At 40.3% G+C, this 20,464-nt stretch overlaps 1 protein-coding gene across 2 annotated transcripts in view; it reads right to left on the minus strand.

The window, feature by feature from the left end:
* Positions 1 to 20,464, minus strand: part of sh3yl1 (SH3 and SYLF domain containing 1) — a 154,727-nt gene that overhangs the window by 126,102 nt on the left and 8,161 nt on the right. Inside the window, exon 1 of one of the 2 annotated variants that reach the window (XM_080192064.1) lies at positions 4,299 to 4,500. The exons of the other annotated variant lie outside the window; for it this stretch is intronic. Coding sequence (XP_080048190.1) covers positions 4,299 to 4,305 — 7 coding nt within the window. The 5' untranslated portion in view covers positions 4,306 to 4,500. Of the gene's footprint in view, positions 1 to 4,298; positions 4,501 to 20,464 lie in introns of those variants that run through there. 2 annotated transcript variants of the gene reach the window in all.

The following is a 20,464-nucleotide window of genomic DNA, read 5'->3' on the forward strand; positions in this document are numbered from 1 at the left end:
TGCAAAAACAATCCTAATTAGTCAATCTCTCCTCATATATCAGTCCCGCCATCTCCAGAATCAGCCTGGTAACCATTCGCTGCACTCCTCTGAGAGTAAGAGCATCCTTCCTCAGAAAAGGAGACCAAAGCTGCACACAATACTCTAGGTGTGGCCTCACCTGGGCCCTGTTTAACTGCAACAACACATCCCTATTTCTGTACTCAAAACCTCCCGCAATGAAGAGCAACATGTCACTTGCCTTCTTTACCACCTGCTGCACTTGCATGGCAAGTTCAGTGAATAGTGCACAAGGACACTACTGGGGCGGCACGGTAGCACAGTGGTTAGTACTGCTGCTTCACAGCTCCAGGGACATAGGTTCAATTCCCGGCTTGGGTCACTGTCTGTGTGGAATTTGCACATTCTCCTCATGTCTGTGTGGGTTTCCTCCGGTTCCCTCCCAAAGTCCAAAGCTATGCGGGTTAGGTTGATTGGCCAGGCTAAAAATGCCCCTTAGTGTTCAAAATGCGTAGGTTAAAAGGATTAGTGGGGGGGATACAGGGCTAGGGCCTGGTTGGGATTGTGGTTGGTGCAGACTTGATGGGCCAAATGGCCTCTTTCTGCACTGTAGGGTTTCAATGATTCTACGAGGACTTCGAGGTCCCACTACACACTCTGCCCTCCCAATTTACAACATTTAGGTAGTAATCTGCCTTCTTGTTTTTGCTTCCAAAGTTAATAACCTCACATTTATCCAAATTATACTGCATCTGCCATTGATTTGTCCAGCCAACCTGTCCAGATCATTCTGAAGAATCTTTGTATCCTCATCACAGTTCACCCTCCCACCCAACTTGGTATCATCTGCAAAGTTTGAGATGTTACATTTTGTTCCCTCATCCAAATCAATCATACATATTGTGAATAGCTGGGGCCCCAGCACCGAATCCTATGGCACCCCACTAGTTACTGTCTGCCAATTTGAGAAGCACCCATTAATTCCTACTCTTTGAATCTTGTATCGACGCACATCATAGAAAAGGAGAGGGGAGAGGGAGAGAGAGAGAGAGAAAAAAAGAGTGCATGCAGGGACAAGTACATGTACAGGATTCTACAAGAAGATTGGTACACAATTGTGTTGCTTTCAGCAAACTGGACAGCTTGGGGCAGCACAGTCTCACAGTGGTTAGCAATGCTGCCTCACAACACTACAAACCCACACATTCTCCATGTGTGTGTGTGGGTTTTGTCCCACTGTCCAAAGACATGGTTAGGTGGATTAACCATGGTAAATGTACGAAGTTACAGTGATAGGACAGGCAATGGACCTGGGTAAGATGCTCCTTCTGCAGAGTCAGTGCAAATTTGATGGGCTGAATGGCCTCCTTAGTACTGTAGAGATTCTAGGGTTGTCAATACACATTATCAAGGCTCACAAGGAATACTGGTCTCTTGGTTGAAGCACCGGTGGATGGCCAATACCGATATTATGATAGCTGAACGTACCAACCATACATTATGCCTTCAAAATGAAAGCATGGGAGGAAACTGAGAAGAAAAATCAAATACTTCTATCATGCATCTTTTGAACTTCATATGAGCAGGAGTTAAATGAAAATACTGTGAAACTACATCATGAACTCCTTGACCCAACTTAAAAATAAAAATAGAATTTTATTCCCTCCAAATTTCTCACCTGGAAATTCTATGATGTTAAATGGGTTCTTCTTAGTCACCATGCAAATTAGTGTCTGTCGACGCATTTGCCACAGATGCTTGCAAATTATGTTTGGTCAGTTTTTGCATTGTACCTTCTGTGCAGTTTATGCAAATGACTCACATGGACTAGGTACCTTTTCCATTCAATAAGAATTGGAAATGGAAAATGATTCCTATTCTCAGTTCTGTATTCACCAATTGCATCACTCAGAATCTATTAATTTTCCAAATTATCCCAACATAAATCACTGCAATATTACTTTTTTTTTTCTACGTTTCTATGGTAGTTTTGAAAGTAAACAAAATAATTACTACCATCTAATTCAATGCAAGACATGGTAAAACTCCGAAGAGCACAATGATAAATCATTAAATATGGTTCAGTGAAAGACCCAGTTATATATCATTTCAGTACATTATTTCCATCCTTGTTAAAGTGAAAAATATTTCCTAAAACATACGAGCATTAGACATTCAAAATTATTGCATGTTGAGCTTTTAGCAATCATTTGAAATGTAAAAACCTATTTTGAAAACATGTTTGCAATGTTATGGGACTCGGACTTCATTGCAGTCACTGCTCAGCGAGGTGAGTTACGTCTAACAAAATTGAATTTTTTTTAATCTCAGCACCAGGAATTCATTTTATGCAATTAAAATAACTGGACCATGTTTCATGATAAATAAATAGGCTACACAAAGTTATAAGTAAATTAAGAATCAAATGCCTACGTTTGTATTTCTCGCTCTCATGCTTACGTGTCTGACCTTCGCAAGCTGCAATGTACCAGTGTAGCCTGGTGCAAGCTGGAAGAGCGGCATCTCATCTTTTGGTTGGGCACATAGCAGCCTTCGGGACTTGATATTGAGTTTCACAGTTTTAGATTGTGACCTTTCTTCTCCTTCTCAATCCCTTTTAAAAAAATATATGCCATACATGTATTGCCTCAATGCGACCCACCCCTGTCACCAAACCAGGCCATCTGCCTTGTGTTTTTGAAGTTGCTACATCTTGTTGCAATCTGTCACATGTACACTTTAATATCTAACACATTCTCCCTTTCAGGCAGCATGGTGGCAGTGGTTAGTACTGCTGCCTCACAGCGCCAGGGACCAGGTTCGAGTCCCAGCTTGGGTCACTGTCTATGTGGAGTTTGCACGTTCTCCCTGTGTCTGCATGGGTTTCTTCCAGCTGTTCCGGTTTCCTCTCACAGTCCAAAGATGTGCGGGTTAGGTGGATTGGCCATGCTACATTGCCCCTTAGTGTCAGAGGGACTAGCTAGGGTAAATGCATGGGATTATGGGGTTAGGGCCTGAGTGGGATTGTAATTGGCGCAGACTCAATGGGCCGAACAGCTTCCTATGATTCAGTTCTGACGGACAGCCAGAAAGACTCGAAACGTTAACTCTGCTTTCTCTCCTTTCAGAAGCTACCAGCCCTGCTGAGGTTTTCGAACATCCTCTGTTCTTGTTTCGGATTCCAGCACCTACATTTTTTTGCTTATTTTAAAAGTGTATTTCTGATCACTATCATATCCATTCCAAAAAGCATGCGTATTAAGGTGGTGCTAATTTATTAGCAAATCTCTTCCCATTTGAGTGGTCATCTGTTCATCGATACAAATTTCATTTTTGTTCAGTCTGCGATTTTGTGATGTATTGATGCAAAACTGTCAGTGTTCACAGTTATAATTCTCTGAAACCAACAGTAATTTCTGCTGTTCACACTCATGCAGTTAAATGCAAAAATCCAGAAATGGACATCAACTCGATATCACTCAATATTCCCACTTAATTTCATTGGTCTAACTTAAACTATAAATATTCTGTTAAACCTTCAAACTATTCAGATTCAATGGCAAAATGTGTCCACAAATTTTCCCCAAAGACAGCCAGCACAAGGATTGCATCAATTGCACTTGGATTTGATCTCTCCAATGCTAACAACCAATATTGGTACCTGTATCAAAACACATTTGTTATCCCTCTGATGATCCAATGAATTTGTCTAGATCTTTGACTGCTATCATTTTTTTTATACTAGTCACCTCATGGCTCACAATTATTTGCTCTCTCTAGCGTGTCATTAATGAAAATGCTGAAAATAGGACCCACAGTAGATTTCCACAGATCTTCAAAATACTGACGTCATGAAAGACTTCAGCTCATGTAAGGGTGTTGATTTGAAATGTTAACTCTGTTTCTCTTCCTATAGATGCTACCAGACCTGCTGAGAGTTTCCAGCATTTTCTGATCTCATTTCAGATTTCCTGCATGCATTAGATTTTGCTTTCGTATTAGTGTAATTCGCTAATGTAAATCACTTTTTCGTAAATATTAGGCCAACATTTGATGACCACCATACCTTTAACAAATGCTGCAAATACATACAAAATGTAAACAATTAATTACATTAACTTTGTTTATTATTTAAACAGGAAGCTCATATCACATACTCCACTATTTCTTTTCCTTTTGTTTTCAGAAAGCAGATGAGGATTATTATGAGATGAAGAATCGTGAAACAAAGATTAACTTTCTTCAATGTGAAATACATTACTGAACAGAAGAGTACTTTTACACCTAGATTTACCTACTTGCCATTGTTCTTCCTGCTTTAAAGTCAGTAATTCAACCTTTTGTTTGGTCCAAAAAATCACTTGTCAGCAATTCCTGAATTGGCCACTGACACCTTCTCCCGACTATGTGTGTGTGCTGAAAACGGGCTATTGACCCACCAATCAGATTTATTGCCTACAACAAGAAATTCCTTCCCTTGCAGTGGGAGCTACAGTAGCTGCATTTTCTGTTGAGCCAAAGTCCCTGCTTGGCACAAAGAATAATTGATGGTCATTTGAAAATGGACAAAGTTTGATAGGTTTGATCAAATTTCAAACAATGATTGTAATCAACATCATAGATGGGTGACATGGTGGTACAGTGGTTAGCATTGCTGTCTCACAACTCCAGAGATTCCATTCTGACCTTGGATGACTGGCCTTATGGAGTTTGCATCTTCTCCCTATGTCTGTGTGGGTTTCCTCCAGGTCCTCCCACATCCAAAGGTGTTATGTGGATTGGTCATGTTAAATTGCCTCTTAGTGTTCCAAGAAATATAGGTTAGATGGATTAGCAATGGTAAATGTGAGGGATAACACGAATAGGGCAGGGGAGAGAGCCTGGGAAAGATTTTGTTAGAGTCGGTGCTTCCTTTATCAGTAAATTCAAAAACTGAACACATCCAAAAATTAAACTTTTTTTGAATCTCATCGGTTTTTATTGCAGTGAACCTGAGCCAACATGAAGTTTAGGTGCCAATCTTGAGACTGGGAAGTCTACTGGCAGAGTACTAATAACACCCTGAACCCTCTCTGATAAGCAGAACAACAGACAGTGCCTTGGTAGAAACTTATTACAGGTACACTGTATTTATTATTCAGATCTCCATCAGGGCTGAGACAAACAAATTGACTTATGTTATTTCTTTCTCTGTGCAGTGTTCTGTACTGTCCCTCCAACTCACTTTCAGAACTTACCAGCTACTAGGTTTTGCAACATAAAGAGGCTCATAGATCTTATACTTTTGTGAAGAGGAATCTGGGCAAAACCGAGAGTAAAGTGGGGATGTAGATGCCATAATGGCATGACGTTTACTTTAAAATAAATCAAGGAAAACGTCAAGTTAAAAGATGATTGTAAAAGAAAACAAAGTGAAATAGTTAGTGGCCTCCATATCAGCTAAGAAAGCAGTAAGAGCGTGGAAATACAAACAAAGAAATTGACATAAGAAAAAAAAAGAATTATTTTAACAAATATAACGATATTATCTTTAAGCAGCAGCTTTAAAGAAGGGAAAAACAGTGGGAAAATTCTGTGTGGTCATTCTATTTAAAACACAACAAAATCAACAGATTCTGTAAAAAAAAAGTAGTGAGTTAGGTCAGAGGGCTAGTGCCCAAAGGAAAGACAATGAGTCCAGTACATATCAAGAATATTTCTCACTTAACGTGACAGTATTTGCTTCAGAAAAAAAATCCAAGTCAGCTAAATTTCCTATTTCAACGCAAATTTCATGTTCAGTGATTATGTCTTTCAAAATAATTCATGCAAGATCTTTCAAAATTATTTAAAAAGCCGATCCTAAAACAAATGTTAAACATATCAACCGCATTGTGTAATTGTAATGACGATGAAACTGTCAGCGTTCACTATCATTACTTTGTGAAACCGGTAGCAACTCCTGGCGTCCATGCACACACACAAGTGCGCACACACACAGTTAAATGAAAAAATCCAGAAGTTGTTGTCCATGATTCCCCATTTTTGATCCAACAACAGTGAAGGGATGTTGACAAGTTAAGACAGTGTTACTTTCAGATTAACTTATTTACAGTTGATGTGGCACAGTGGTTAGTGTTGCTGCCTCACAGTCCCAGGGACCCAGGTTCAATTTCCGGCTTGGGTCACTGTCTGCATGGAGTTTGCACATTCTCCCCATGTCTGTGTGGGTTTCCTTTGGGTGCTCCAGTTTTCTCCTACAGTCCGAAAGATGTGCTGGTTATGTGCATTGGCCATGATAATTTCTCCCTCAGCGTACCCAAACAGGTGCTGGAGTGTAACGACGAGAGAATTTTCACAGTAACTTCACTGCAATATTAATGTAAGCTTACTCATGACTAATAAATAAACATACGTTCCCATGTGCCTCTAGTCGGTAGACGTCATGGTTTTGGAAAGTCCTATTGAAGAAACCTGGGCAAAGTTTCTCTGGATCAAAGGTGTCTTGCTTCTACTCCACTTTGATGGGTTCCAAGATGGCTGATAACTCCAATGCACAAACAGACTGTGCCATGGGAGGGGCAAATAATGTTTGAAGGGTTGGGTAGATGAGTTGTTTGAAAATTTCTGCCCTCTCTTCACCTTGGCATGATTCCAATTAAGTTTCTCACTGGCATTAGGAGCCTTCCCAAATGAACCTTCTCCATAAGCCAGGGACTCCCATGAGTCAATGGAGTGTTTGCTTTGAGGACATCCCCTTGCATGTTCCTGTTCTCCACTTACCAAGACGGAGTTTGAGCAGAGCAGTTGTTTTGGGAGCCTGATTGTGCTGCTTTTGAATGATTAGCACCTCAATGATAGGGATTCATATTTTGGTGAGGATGATGCTGTCAGATTACCTTTCTTGTCACCAGTTCTGAGGATCTTGCAAAGATATTGCAGATGATACTATTCCAGTGCATTGTGTTGCCTGCTGTAGATTGTCTAAATCTCCAAAACGTATAAGCAGAGCAGGAATCACTGCTTCCTGTTAAATAACAGTCTTGGGATTGAGAATCTGCTCCTCAGAAATACTTTCTTTCAGTCAGCCAAATTTTGTTGCCCTTGTCTGCCTTCATCGAGATGCAACTCTCAGAATATAGAAAGTTCCAGGTTCTCAATTTTGACCTTAATTGACAGTGGAGGGTGGGGGTGACTTTTTGGTTGGAAGATGACCTTTGTTTTCCCCATATTTAGTCACATGCTTCAGGGAAGAATTGAGGATGATCCAGAATTCGGTTTGAATGAATGCAAGCACAAACATCATCTGCATACTGGAACTTAATGACTGAAATTGGACTGACTTTAGTTTTGGATTGAAAATGGCGTAGATTGAATAGTCTTGTCTCTGTTCTATAAATTATCTTCATGTTTGGGGGTGGTCCGCTGGTGGCGAGGTGCAGTATTGCAGTAAGATGGAAGTGAGGGCTGGTGTGATGAATCAGCCTTGTTTGACTCAAATCCACACTGAAATATTGTCTGTGGTGGTTCTATCAGTGAAGATAACAGTTTGCATATCATCGTGGAATAGGCCAAAGATACATGCAGTTGGTACACTACAGTCATAGTTCATCAAATGGTTCAGGGAGTGAATATTTAAGGGGGTAGATGGGGTAGCAATCAAGATGGGATTGCTTCTTTCTAGGTGATGTCACACTTCTTGTGTATTGTGGAGCTGCATGTATCCAGCAAGTGGAGAACATTCTCTCATAGTCCAGACTTTTGTACTGTAGAGTACACATAGGCTGTGGGGAGTCAGGAGAAGAGATACTCACTACAAAATTTCAAACTTCAACCTGCCCTTACAGTCACGGTATTTATATAGCTGATTCAGTTATTCCTGGTCAACGGTGACCTTCCGTGTTTTGGTGGTGGGGATTCAGTGATGATAATATTTTAAATGCCAAAGGGAGATGGTTAGATCCTATCTCGTCACTGCCTGGCACTTTGCACCACACATTAGTCCAAGTCGAAAAGTTGCCAAAGGTGTTGCTGCATGCACACAGAGTCTGTTTCATTATTAAACAATCTGAATATTGTGCAATCATCAGCAAAGATTTGTACTTCAAATGGAAAGAATGTTATTGATGAAGCAGCTGAAAATGCTTTGGCCTAGTTCAGTGGTCTAAGAAGTTCCTGCAGTAATAAGCTAATTGATTGAACTCCATGAAGGTGACAGGAACACAAGAAATAGGAGCAATGGTGGACCCCACAGCCCGGAGCATCTCTACCATTCAACATGATTGTGGCTGATCTTGGCTGTCACCTACATTTTCCTGCTCTTTCTTTGTACCCTTGATTGCCTGGAAAACCAGAAATATCCCAGACTTAATATTGTAAACGATGGAATATCCACAACCTTCCAGTAGAGAATTCCAAAGATTCACAACTCTATGACTGAACAAATTTCTCCTTCTCTCAGTCCTAACTGATTGTGCTTTATCCTGAGGCTGCTCTAGGTTTTAGATTGCCCAGCCAACAGAAACATCTTCCAATATCTACCCTCTCACATCCCTTCAGAATCTTGTGCATTTCAATGAGGTCACGTTTCATTCATCTAAACTCCAGGGAGTATAGGCCCAACTACCACCATTATCTTCCATAACTAGTCAATAATTGTTTTTCCCTCTACATATTAATCTGATCATTTCTCCATTTAATTTTCATGTTTGTAAATCTGGATTCATTAGGTTCCTTACCACCTTAGCAAATACAATGAAGTTAATCCACTCCCAGATTTTTGCTAATTTTACTTGTGGGTCATTAAAATGATTTGTACAACACAGCACAATTCATTCTTCAATTTGCCTTCCATTTCTGAGGAGACGCAGAACCTCCTCTGACCATCTTCTGGCAAATTGCAGACTGGTGTGTATTGAAACTCCACCACATTTCAGGACTCATGCCTTTAAAATTCTGCATATGTTCAGCAATGGTTTTGTCTGTTACTTGTCTAAACATTAATAGTTCTACAAACATGTCACTTTAATATAATGAATGCAGACAAGTTACAAATACAAAAATTGTTATTCTAAATACAAGGATTTTGTGACATTTGTATCAATATTGAAGACTGTCTCTCTCTCTCTGGGACTCAGTTACAGCTTCATAAATGATTAAATCATAAAATCATGAAGTGTAGAAGGAGGCCATTCAATCCATCGAGTTGGCACCATCCACAATCGCACCCAAGCTCTATTCCCATAACCCCATGCATTTACCCTAGCTAGTCCCCCTGACACTAAGTGGCAATTTAGCATGGCCAATCCACCTAAGCCCATAGTCTCCTACAGGGTGATGGCATGGAATATGAGTTAGACTTGGAGAAATTACATTAGGATTGTACTTTGTACTACTTCCAAAATGGAACTGAATAGTTTTCAGAGCATACCAATTGTTCCAAGAAAGCACAAGAACTTGAAATGAATGTGGGTCATACAACTCTGAGTTTGATCCACAAAATAAATTAGATCATGGCTGATGTTTATCTCAACTCCATTCACCTGGCTTGATTCTGCATAACTTAATGCTCTTATCTAAAGAGTTTCAGATTTCTTTTGTCCTGTATGAAGATGGTGCCACACTTCAAAAGTGCTTCATTGACTGCAAATGCTTTGATGTCTTAAGGTTGTGAAAGTCACACATTATTTTATGATCAGTCTAACTTTAATTTGAAGGCGATTTGCCCAGTTCAATATTCCTCTACCAGAGGCAATATATCCCCTCACTCTTACCGTAACATTTCATCATCTTAAATGCCTCAGTTAGATGACCTTCCAGTTTTAAAGTTTATTTATTAGTGTCACAAGTAGGCTCACAAAGACATTGCAATGAAGTTATTGTGAAAATTCTCAAGTCACCAACTCCAGCGTGGGTTCACTGAGGGAGAATTTTTAGCACGGCCAGTGCACCTAACCAGCACATTTTTTAAGACCGCAGGCGGAAACCAGAACATCTGGAGAAACCCACGCAGGTACTGGGAAAACATGCAGACTCTGCACAGTGACCCAAGAAGGGGATCTAACCCAGGTCCCTGGCACTGAGGCAGCAGTGTGAACCACTGTGCCACCATATCTAATCCACCATACTCAAGGGAATAACTGGGAAATCTATCTGACTTAGAGAATCTTGATTGTGGTGATTTAGAAATCGAAAGAATGAAGGAAATATAAAATTGCCATTTACAAGGAGGACATTTATCCACTGTATATTGTCTACAGTAAAACCAAGAGGTATGTAGCCCACATAATGTCACAGTAAAAGAGTACATCTCACTTAGTGATAGCCTCTAATGATGAATGATGAGATGCTTGATGCAACTCCTAAGCTAATTGCGTTTTAACACTTTAACTGAACAACTGATTAAAACAATTTGAGACTGGATCTTGGCTGAATTCAGCTTTTTAAAATTGTTAAGCAGTGAGTAATTACTCATTAAACTGCCTGAAACAATGAGCCACTTAATAAGCTGAGAGTTACACTTTGTTATTGACTCACATGATACAGGCAAATGTCGAGTGTCATTTTGCTTGCTTGTGAGTGTGAACAGTGTAAGTGATGAGGAAGGTGTTGCATTATTTTGTTTTTCATTTTGGATATTTTTCCTCCATATTCAGTGCCTTACTCCAACAGTGAGTCCTACTTGCTAAACAATCTAATCCCCAGGTTGCAGCCCTGAAGTTTTCTGTTACGCAACTCACTTTATGTAAGGGGCCCTGGTGTTTAGCAGGTCTCAAATTTTTTTTACACTGACTGTGCTTTTAATTGAGCAGTATCTTGACCACCTGTGCCAAGTCTAAATAATTATTTTCATTGTACTTCCACTGTGCATATGCATTCAATTAATCTTTCCCAATTTTGGAAATGACAGAATAAATTAGGCTGCAACTTCAGCTAAAAACTACCAAACAAAGTAAATTGAAGTGAACATCAACAATGATACTACATTTACAGTAGTTACACGCTTAACTATCTCTCCCTATTAAGAATAAAAATAAACAGTTACATTGACTGGACTATTATCTTGTATGCATAGGGCTGCTGCAGATCATTATCAAAGTCTCTCTAGCCAGAAACCTTCCTCTGTACTTAGGTCTGTTGTAGACCAATGGAGAGATTGTTTGCTATGATTAGTTAGCAACTCCATTATGTAATTGAACTTTCAAAATTTTAGAAGAAAAACCAAATTCATCATGTAGCAATTCCTAAATTATTTCCTTTTCTCTGGTGAGTTTAGGTAGGCTCACCAATTTTGGAAGGAAGTCTGACAAGCATTTTTGGTTTGCCACAAAATAAATTTACTTTGCACGTCTCAAACTGAAAGAGCTGTGGTTATTTCATCAAAAATGGCCGGACTTATTTCTGAAAACGAAGTTAATTTTAAGGGCCATTGTGACGGTGAGAAAGAAGCGAAGTGCATCACTTTGTCAGATACCATACATAAATGTACAAATTTCAATAGGGAATAATCCAATTTATATTAAGCAAGACCTCTTTGCATCCAGATTGTTGAAAATTGCACTTCATGATACATGTGTAAATCTCAGTAAGTACAAACTGGCTTCATGTGGAAGTCAGTCAAGTCACCTTAAAGTTTTGGAATAATGGTGTGGCCAAATTCAGAAAATTAAACTTAATTTTACTACTTGAAGTAGTTAGTAAATATCATTGTGAATCTCAGGACAGAAATTTTAACAAAAATAATCAGTGGACATGATGACCTTTATTGGAACAGTAAAACACATCATCTCAACTGAAGGCAATTATAAATAAACATTTTATTTCAATACAATAAAAACTACTGTGATACATATAACCAATACTAATTTCTGTTATCTTTCAAAGCAGCTAAAATTAATTATGTTTGCATTGGATTCCCGTCAAAGTTGTAAACACAAATTTATGGAGATGGAGGAACAATATTATTTTAACATAATACAGTACGTTTCTACTTGGGGAAACAAATTATAGGATAATAGTCCCTATCAAATTGTTACACACACAACAGATGTTGGCCTAGATATACAGTTTAATAGTAAACTCAAGAAAAAGTGAAAACTATCTTTTTCTAGTCAAATCAAATGAAAAGGGGGTCTGAGTCAAATATTTACGCACATCTAAGAAATAGCTTTGTTCGCCTTCAAACTCACATGACCTATCTGAAGTTAATTATCTAAGTGAAAATCAATAATGACATCTATAGACACAGACTTAATGCAATGCATATCAATACAAAATTATATGTAAGAATAGAAGAAATGTATATTAATTTGTAGGGGCAAATTTTCCTGTTCTGCCCATCATGGAACAAAGAAAATTACAGCACAGGAACAGGCCCTTCGCCCCTCCAAGCCTGCTTCGACTGTGCTGCTCGACTGAACTAAAACCCCTTACCCTTCTGGGGGCATATCCCTCTATTCCCATCCTATTCATGTACTTGTCAAGACACCCCTTAAAAGTCATCTGTTTCCATTACCTCCCCTGGCAAGAGTTCCAGGCACCCACCACTCTGTGTAGAAAATCTGCCTTGTGTATCTCCTTTATACATTGCCCCTCACACCTTAAATCTATGCCCCCAGTAATTGACTCTTCCACACTGGGAAAAAGCTCCTGACTATCTACTCTGTCCATGCCTCTCATAATCTTGTAGGCTTCTATCAGGTCTCCCCTCAACCTCCGTTGCTCCAGTGAGAACAAACCAAGTCTCTCCAACCTCTCCTCATAGCTAATGCTCTCCATACCAGGCAACATCCTGGTAAATATTTTCTGTACCCTCTCCAAAGTCTCCACATCTTTCTGGTAGTGTGGCGACCAGAATTGAACATTACATTCCAAGTGCGGCCTAACTAATGTTCTATAAAGCTGCAACATGACTTGCCAATTTTTAAACTCAATACACTGGCCAATGAAGGCAAGCATACCATATGCCTTCTTGACTACCTTCTCCGCCTGCTTTCAGTGACCTGTGTAGCTGTACACAGAGATCTCTTTGCCTATCAATACTCTTAAGGGTTCTGCCATTTATTGTATATTTCCTATCTGTATTAGACCTTCCAAAATCCATTACCTCACATCTCTCCGCCCAAGTCTCCAACTGATCTATATCCTGTGGTACCCCTGATGGTCCTCATCACTATCTGCAAATTCACCAACCCTTAAGTCGTCCGCAAACTTACTAATCAATCCAGTTACATTTTCCTCCAAATATATTAAACAGCAAAGGTCCCAGCACTGATCTCTGAGGAACACCATTTGTCACAGCCCTCAATTCAGAAATGCACCCTTCCACAGCTACCCACTGTCTTCGTTAACCGAGCCAGTTTTGTATCCACCTTGCCAGCTCACCTCTGATCCCATGCGACTTCAACTTCTGCACCAGTGTGCCATGAGGGACCTTGTCAAAGACCTTACTGAAGTCCACGTAGACAACATCCAATGCCCTACCCATATCAATGATCTTCATCACTTCCTCAAAAAACTCGATCAAGTTCGTGAGGCACGACCTCCCCTTCACAAAACCATGTTGCCTCTCACTAATACATCCACTTATTTCCAGGTGGGAAGAAATCCTGTCTCAAAGAATCCTCTCCAGTAATTTCTCTATCACTGATGCAAGGTTCATCGGCCTGTAATTATCTGAATTATTCTTGCTACCCTTCTTAAACAAAGGAACAATACTGGCTATTCACCAATTCTCTGTGACCTCCCCTGTAGCCAGTGAGGATACAAAGATTTCTCTCAAGGCTCCAGCAATTTCCATCCTTGCCTCTCTTAGTATTCTGGGGTATATCCCATCAGGCCCTGGGGACTTGTCTACCTTAATGTTTCTCAAGCACCTCAATACCTCCTCTTTTTTGATCTCACCAAGACTCAAACTATCTACCCATGGTTTCTCAGACTTATCATCCACCAAGTCCTCCTCTCAGACGAATAGTGACGCAAAGTACTCATTTAATACCTTACCCATTTCCTCTGGTTCCACGCATAGATTCCCTCCCTTGTTCTTGAGTGAGCCAACCCTCTCCCTGGTTATGCTTTTGCTTTTTATGTATGTATAAAAAGCCTTGGGACTTTCCTTAATCCTGCTGGCCAATGCTTTCTTTGTGACCTCTTTTAGCCCTTCTTACTCTTTGCTTAAGTTTCTTTCTACTTTCCTTGTATTCCACACTTGCTTTGTGTGTTCCCAGCCTCCTTGCTTTGACAAAAGCTTCCTTTTTCTCTTTGACTAGGCTCACAATATCTCTTGTTATCCAAGGTTCCCAAAACTTGCCATACTTACTGTCATCCTTTCAGGAATATGCCGATCCTGAATCCCTATCAATTTACACTTGAAAGCCTCCTACATGCCGGATGTTGATTTGCTCTCAAACATCTGTCACCAATCTACATTCTTCAGTTCCTGCCTAATATTGTTGTAATTAGCCGTTCCCCAATTTAGCATCTTAACTTGAGGACTACACTTATCTTTATCCATCAATACCTTAAAGCTTACTGAATTGTGATCACTGTTCCCGAACTGCTCCCTTACTGAAACATCAGCCACCTGGCCAGGCTCATTTCCCCAATACCAGGTCCAGTATGGCCCCTTCCCTAGTTGGGCTATCTACATACTGTTTCAGGAAGCCCTCCTGGATGTTTCTTATAAACTCTGCCCCATCCATGCCCCTAGCACTAAGTGAGTCCGAGTCAACATAGGGGAAATTAAAATCTCCCACCACAACAACCCTGTTACTTTTACACTTTGCCAAAATCTGCCTACATATCTGTTCCTCAATCTCCCGCTGGCAGTTGGGTGGCCTATAGTGAACACCCAACATTGTGATACACCTTTCCTATTCCTGAGCTCTACCCATATTGCCTCGCTGTATAAACCCTCCGAGGTGTCCTACCGGAGTACTACTGTGATATTCTCCTTAACCAGCAGTGCAACTCCCCCACTGCTTTTACATCCCCCTCTATCCTGCCTGAAACATCTGTATCCTGGAATGTTAAGCTGCCAATCCTGTCCTACCCTTAACCAAGTCTGTAATGGAAACAATATCATAGTTCCTAGTACTAATCCAAGCTCTAAGTTCATCTGCCTTACCTTCTTGCATTGAAACAAATGCACTTCAGTCCACCACATCCTCTTTGATTAGCAATCCCTGCCTGTTGTTTGAGTCTTATCAGCCCTACTTTCTGGTCCCCTTTCAGCTAATTCACCTTTGCTTTGGATCCCAGCTCCCTGCCAAACTAGTTTAAATTCTCCCGTGTGACACTAGCAAACCTCCCGGCCAAAACATTTCTGCCCTTCCAGTTTAGATGTAACCCATCCTCCTTGTACAGGTCCTACCTGCTGCTTCTACCAGATGTTCTAACTCCTGTTCATCACTGGAGCTGATCTTTCACTTCCCACTTCTTGGTAAATGTTGCTAGTTCCACTTCTCCCAGAATGCACCAGTGAAGTCCCTCAGCCGCTTCTATTGGATTGGGAATTATAGTGGGTGAGTGGCAGACCACAGAAAGGTCCGATGACCTCAGATGGGATTTTCTGGTTTTGGGACGAGCATGGGCAGAAAATTCCACCTGTAGAATTACGTCCTAAATGGCCACTCTAAACAATCACCTTTGTAATTAAATTGGCACATCAACAGTCCATCCCAGATAGTGGTATAATTTCTTCCACACTGCGTTACCCGTTTCCAGCATTTGCAGTTTTTAATTTCAGATTTCTAATATCTACAGTATTTTGCCTTATGTTTAGTAGCTTGTATACAGTAATGTAAATACCCATCTATACTATATGACTACTCTCAAGAGAATTGGTGCCCCTGAGCCAAGCCTTTAATTATTCTCATTTTACTTGTGAAACTAATCAGAGATAAACATTTTTCAGTTGTGATAAACTGATCTCTCAGATTAAGAATAGTGCCTAAACTGAATATTTAATTTTCCACAAATTAAAATCTTTGTAGCTTGATCACAGGAGTTATTAGGGGCTAATAACTTGCATTTATGACACCACTGATAATATACTCCAATACTACACAGAAATATCAAATTCAATTTGCCAACGAGCTATACAAAGGAGATATTAACCCAGGTGACCAAAAGCTTAGTCATAAAGGTAGGAGCATCTGAGAAATAGTTTGAAAGTTGGTCTCATTTGATGTGTCAAAGTTTGTCTCAATTGATGTTTTTTGGCTGGGGGGGGGGTGGCGGCAGCGCAGGCTTTGGTTTATGTATTCGAATATAATTGGGATGAAATGAAAATTTTTAGCCTTATGTGCTCTTCCTTTTTTCCACCTAGTCTCATATCAGTGATTCTGTGAAAAGGAGAGAAGGGTTGCAGTGCAGCAATGGGAATTCCACCAAACATAATGGCCATTAGCAATGTCTCTTTTGTCCTCAGGTTGAGCTTCTGATCCCTATTAGAGCCCTGACTAACATTCTGTAACATACCAATCTCTGCCCCTCTGCCACAGTTCATCAGCTGAAACCCTCAGCTATGCTGTTGTTATCTCTACACTTAATTATTCCAATATTGTTTGGCTGACCTCCCATCTTCTACAAATTTGAGCATGCATAAAACTCTGTGGTTTGTAAGTCATGTTCAACCATCACAGTTTTGCTCGCTAACCTACAATGGCTTCTGGTTCATTAGTGCCTCGGTTTCAAAGTTGTCATGCTTGCTTTTAAACTCCTTTTGTGACCATGCTCCTCTGTATCTTCTTCAGCCCTGCGTGATCTCTGTATTTAACCAAATCTGACTACACGAGCATCCCTGATTTTTATTATTCCACCATTTGTGCCTTCAGCTGCCTCAGGCCTATGCTTTAGAATTCCCTCTTTAAACACCACTTTCTCTTTACCTTTTGTCTAACTGGACCCTGATGACACAAGCTGGTTGCAAATGGGGGAAATAGAGATTTCAAAAGAAAAGAAGTTCCTGGTAATGGAGACATTGAGACTTTTTTTTTAATTTTTGATTCTGGCGATATATTTGCCCTTGGCAAGACCACCATTTATTATTCATCTGCAATTATCCTTGAGAAGGTGGTAGCGCACTGCATTCTTTAGTCATTGCAGTCCATATAACTTAGGTACACCCATAATGTTATTAGGTAGCGATTTCCAGTATTTTGACACAGCGAAGGAATAGCAATATAGTTCCAAGTCTGAATGGTGTGTAACATGAAGGGAAACTTTACAGCCATTGGTGTTCTCCTGCAGCTCTTGATTTTTCTGGTGCCAGAGGTCAAAAATAATTTGGTTGGTGCTCTTGAAGGAACCTTACTATGACAAATCTTATGAATGGTACACAATGCAATTATGTTGCCCCTACAATAGAGACATGAATGTTTAAGATGATGGATAGGGTGCTGATCTTGTGGGCTGCTTTGCCTTAGACAATGTTGAACTTCCTAAGTATTCCTGCAGCAGCACACTCCCAAACAAGTGGAGAGTATTCTATCACACTTCCGACTTGTACCTTGCAGCTGGTGAACACGTTTTGAGAAGTAAAGTGGCGAGTTACTCATTGTAGAATTCTCGGCCTCTGAATGTCTAAGGGGAATGTCCAGATTATGACAATGGGAGGGCCAGTATAGGAGGCCACAAAAGCAGAAAATATTATGAAATCCTGCATTTAACAATTAAATCAAGTCACTTCTGAAAAATCACATTAGTTCAAACAAAAAATACACAACAGAAATTCAGTTAGGAATAGATATAGAGCATACAGCCCACAAAGTCTGCTCCACCATTCAATATGATTATGGCAGATACTGGGGTATAACTCCACTTTCCCACTCACTCCACATCCCCTGATTCCCTGAGAAACCAAAAATCTGTCTATCCTAGACTTAAATATATTAAAATATAGACCTCCCACAAGAATTCCAAAGATTCACGATTCTTGAGTGGAAAAATTTCTCCTCATCTCAGTTGTAAGCAACTGTCCTCCTCACTGTGCTTCCAAGTTTTAGACTCCCCAGCCAATAGAAAAAACTTCCGTGTCACATCAGTACGTACTTCATAGCATGGTTTATAACATATCTAAATAAGTAGCCAAAAAAATAAAGTGGGAGGAAATTGCGGATGTGGAAAACTCTACAATGCCTCTAAGGATATTCAGAAAATAACTTGTTCAGGATTGAAACAGTCAAAAAGTCTGTAACAAGTGACAAAACCAGTAATTAATATTGATTCATTATATCTTGAAATGCATGTGTTGTGTGCTCATTTCATTCAAAATGCAAGTAACAGAATCATAGAATCCTACAGAGCAGGAGGTGGCCATTTGGTCCATTGAGTCTGCATCGACCACAATCCCACCCAAGCCCTATCCCCATAACCCTATACATTTTCCGTAGCTAGTCCCCCTGACACTAAGGGGCAATTTAGCATGGCCAATCCACCTAACCTGCACATCTTAGAAGTGTGGGAGGAAACCAGAGCACCCAGAGGAAACCCACGCGGACAGCAGTACCTTGTATAAATGGTGCTCTGGTTAGGAATTGTTGACACACTAACTGTAATTTTGTAATTACACAGGGACTGTAGGAATTGGCCACCAGGTTCAAACAAGCTCTAATATTCAAATTTAACAAAAATCTACAAGATCACACATCTCACAATTGTTTGGACTATGGACCCAAATCCCAAGTTATATTAGGAAACCAAACTAGATCCCAACAATTTTATATTTTGGCATAAAATTGAGGATAGGATGCTTCACTCCATGAGCAATTCCACTGACAATTTAGGCATTTTTTTATAGTGAAATAAACATTATTTAACAACACAGTTTAACTAGAACACTAACAAATGAAACAGCTTAACTATTACCCATTTGAATAATATTTAAACATGAAAACAAACAACTTGAATTTTTAACTTATCACTGTTTCAGTTCCAAACAAGCAACCTTCATCTTACAGAATGAAAAGCCACTTTAAACACTGTTAGCAACCATAACTATATTTGGTATAAAGTGTGTAGTCAGTCTTGAGCTTTCAAAGAGATTTTGTGGAGACAGCAACTTGCAGACTTCTGTTTTTTAACTGACCGCAGCCAGAACACAGACTTTTTTTTCTGCTACATACCTAGCTTCTCCAATTAACCACATTATTACATGACCCTTTCAATCTAAACCCAGCTTACATTCCTTTAATCAAAAACTCCAGGGACCTTTAATTTTAGTAAACAGAAGTCCATTAGCTCTCTCTTCTAAATAAACACATGGGTAAAATAAGTAATTATCCTGCTTCCCTAGCATCTGAGCTGTTTTCCTTCCAGACATACTGACTATCTATAGAAAAAAAGCTAAACATCAAAACAGTCCCCTTAAACATAAAATCAAGCACACTATCAGACACAGTTAGATAATTATATTCATCCACCAAACATTTGTGCTTTTCTCGCTTGAACTGCTACTGGTGCTGGGGCCTCAGCTATTTACCATTTATATAGATGATCTGGAGGAGGGAATCGAGTGTATGGTGTCAAAATTTGCTGATGACACCAAGATTGGTGGAACGGCAAATTGTGCAGAGGGTGTGGAGAGTCTGCAGAAGGATCTAGATAGGCTGGGCGAATGGGCCAAGAAATGGCAAATGGAATTTAATGTTGGCAAGTGCGAGGTGGTCCACTTTGGTAGGAATAATGGTAGGAAGGATTATTACTTACGTGGAGAAAAACTGCAGCAGGCGACGGTGCAGAGGGACCTCAGGGTCCTTGTGCATGAGTCGCAAAAACCCAGCTTGCAGGTGCAGCAGGTGGTCAGGAAGGCGAATGGGATGCTGGCCTTCATAGTGAGGGGGATTGAATATAAAAGTAGGGAGGTCTTGCTGCGGCTGTATAGGGCATTGGTGAGGCCGCAGCTGGAGTACTGTGTGCAGTTTTGGGCGCCGTACTTACGCAAGGATATTTTGGCCTTGGAGGGAGTGCAGAGGAGGTTTACTAGGCTGATGCCGAAGTTGAGGGGGTTGAGCTATGAGGAGAGGCTGAATAAACTAGGCTTGTACTCGTTGGAGTTTAGAAGAATGAGGGGAGATCTCATTGAGACGTATAAGATGATGAATGGGATGGATAGGATAGAGGTGGAGAGACTCTTCCCACTCAGAAAGGACAGTCGGACTAGGGGGCACAGCCTCAAGATAAAGGGGGGGCGGTTTAGAACGGAGTTGAGGAAGAATTTCTTCACTCAAAGGGTGGTGAATCTCTGGAATTCTCTGCCCGTTGAAGTGGTGGAGGCTACCTCGCTAAATATTTTTAAGAAGCGGGTTGATGGGTTTTTGATAAGAGAGGGGATTAAGGTTTATGGGGAGAGGGCGGGAATGTGGAACTGAGCCACGACAGATCAGCCATGATCTTATTGAATGGCGGGGCAGGCTCGAAGGGCTAGATGGCCTACTCCTGCTCCTATTTCTTATGTTCTAAATGTTTGATGACCATAGCTTCTTTA

Source organism: Carcharhinus amblyrhynchos, chromosome 7 (genome assembly GCF_965287045.1).
Source record: "Carcharhinus amblyrhynchos chromosome 7, sCarAmb.v2.hapA, whole genome shotgun sequence".
Classification (NCBI taxonomy): domain Eukaryota; kingdom Metazoa; phylum Chordata; class Chondrichthyes; order Carcharhiniformes; family Carcharhinidae; genus Carcharhinus; species Carcharhinus amblyrhynchos.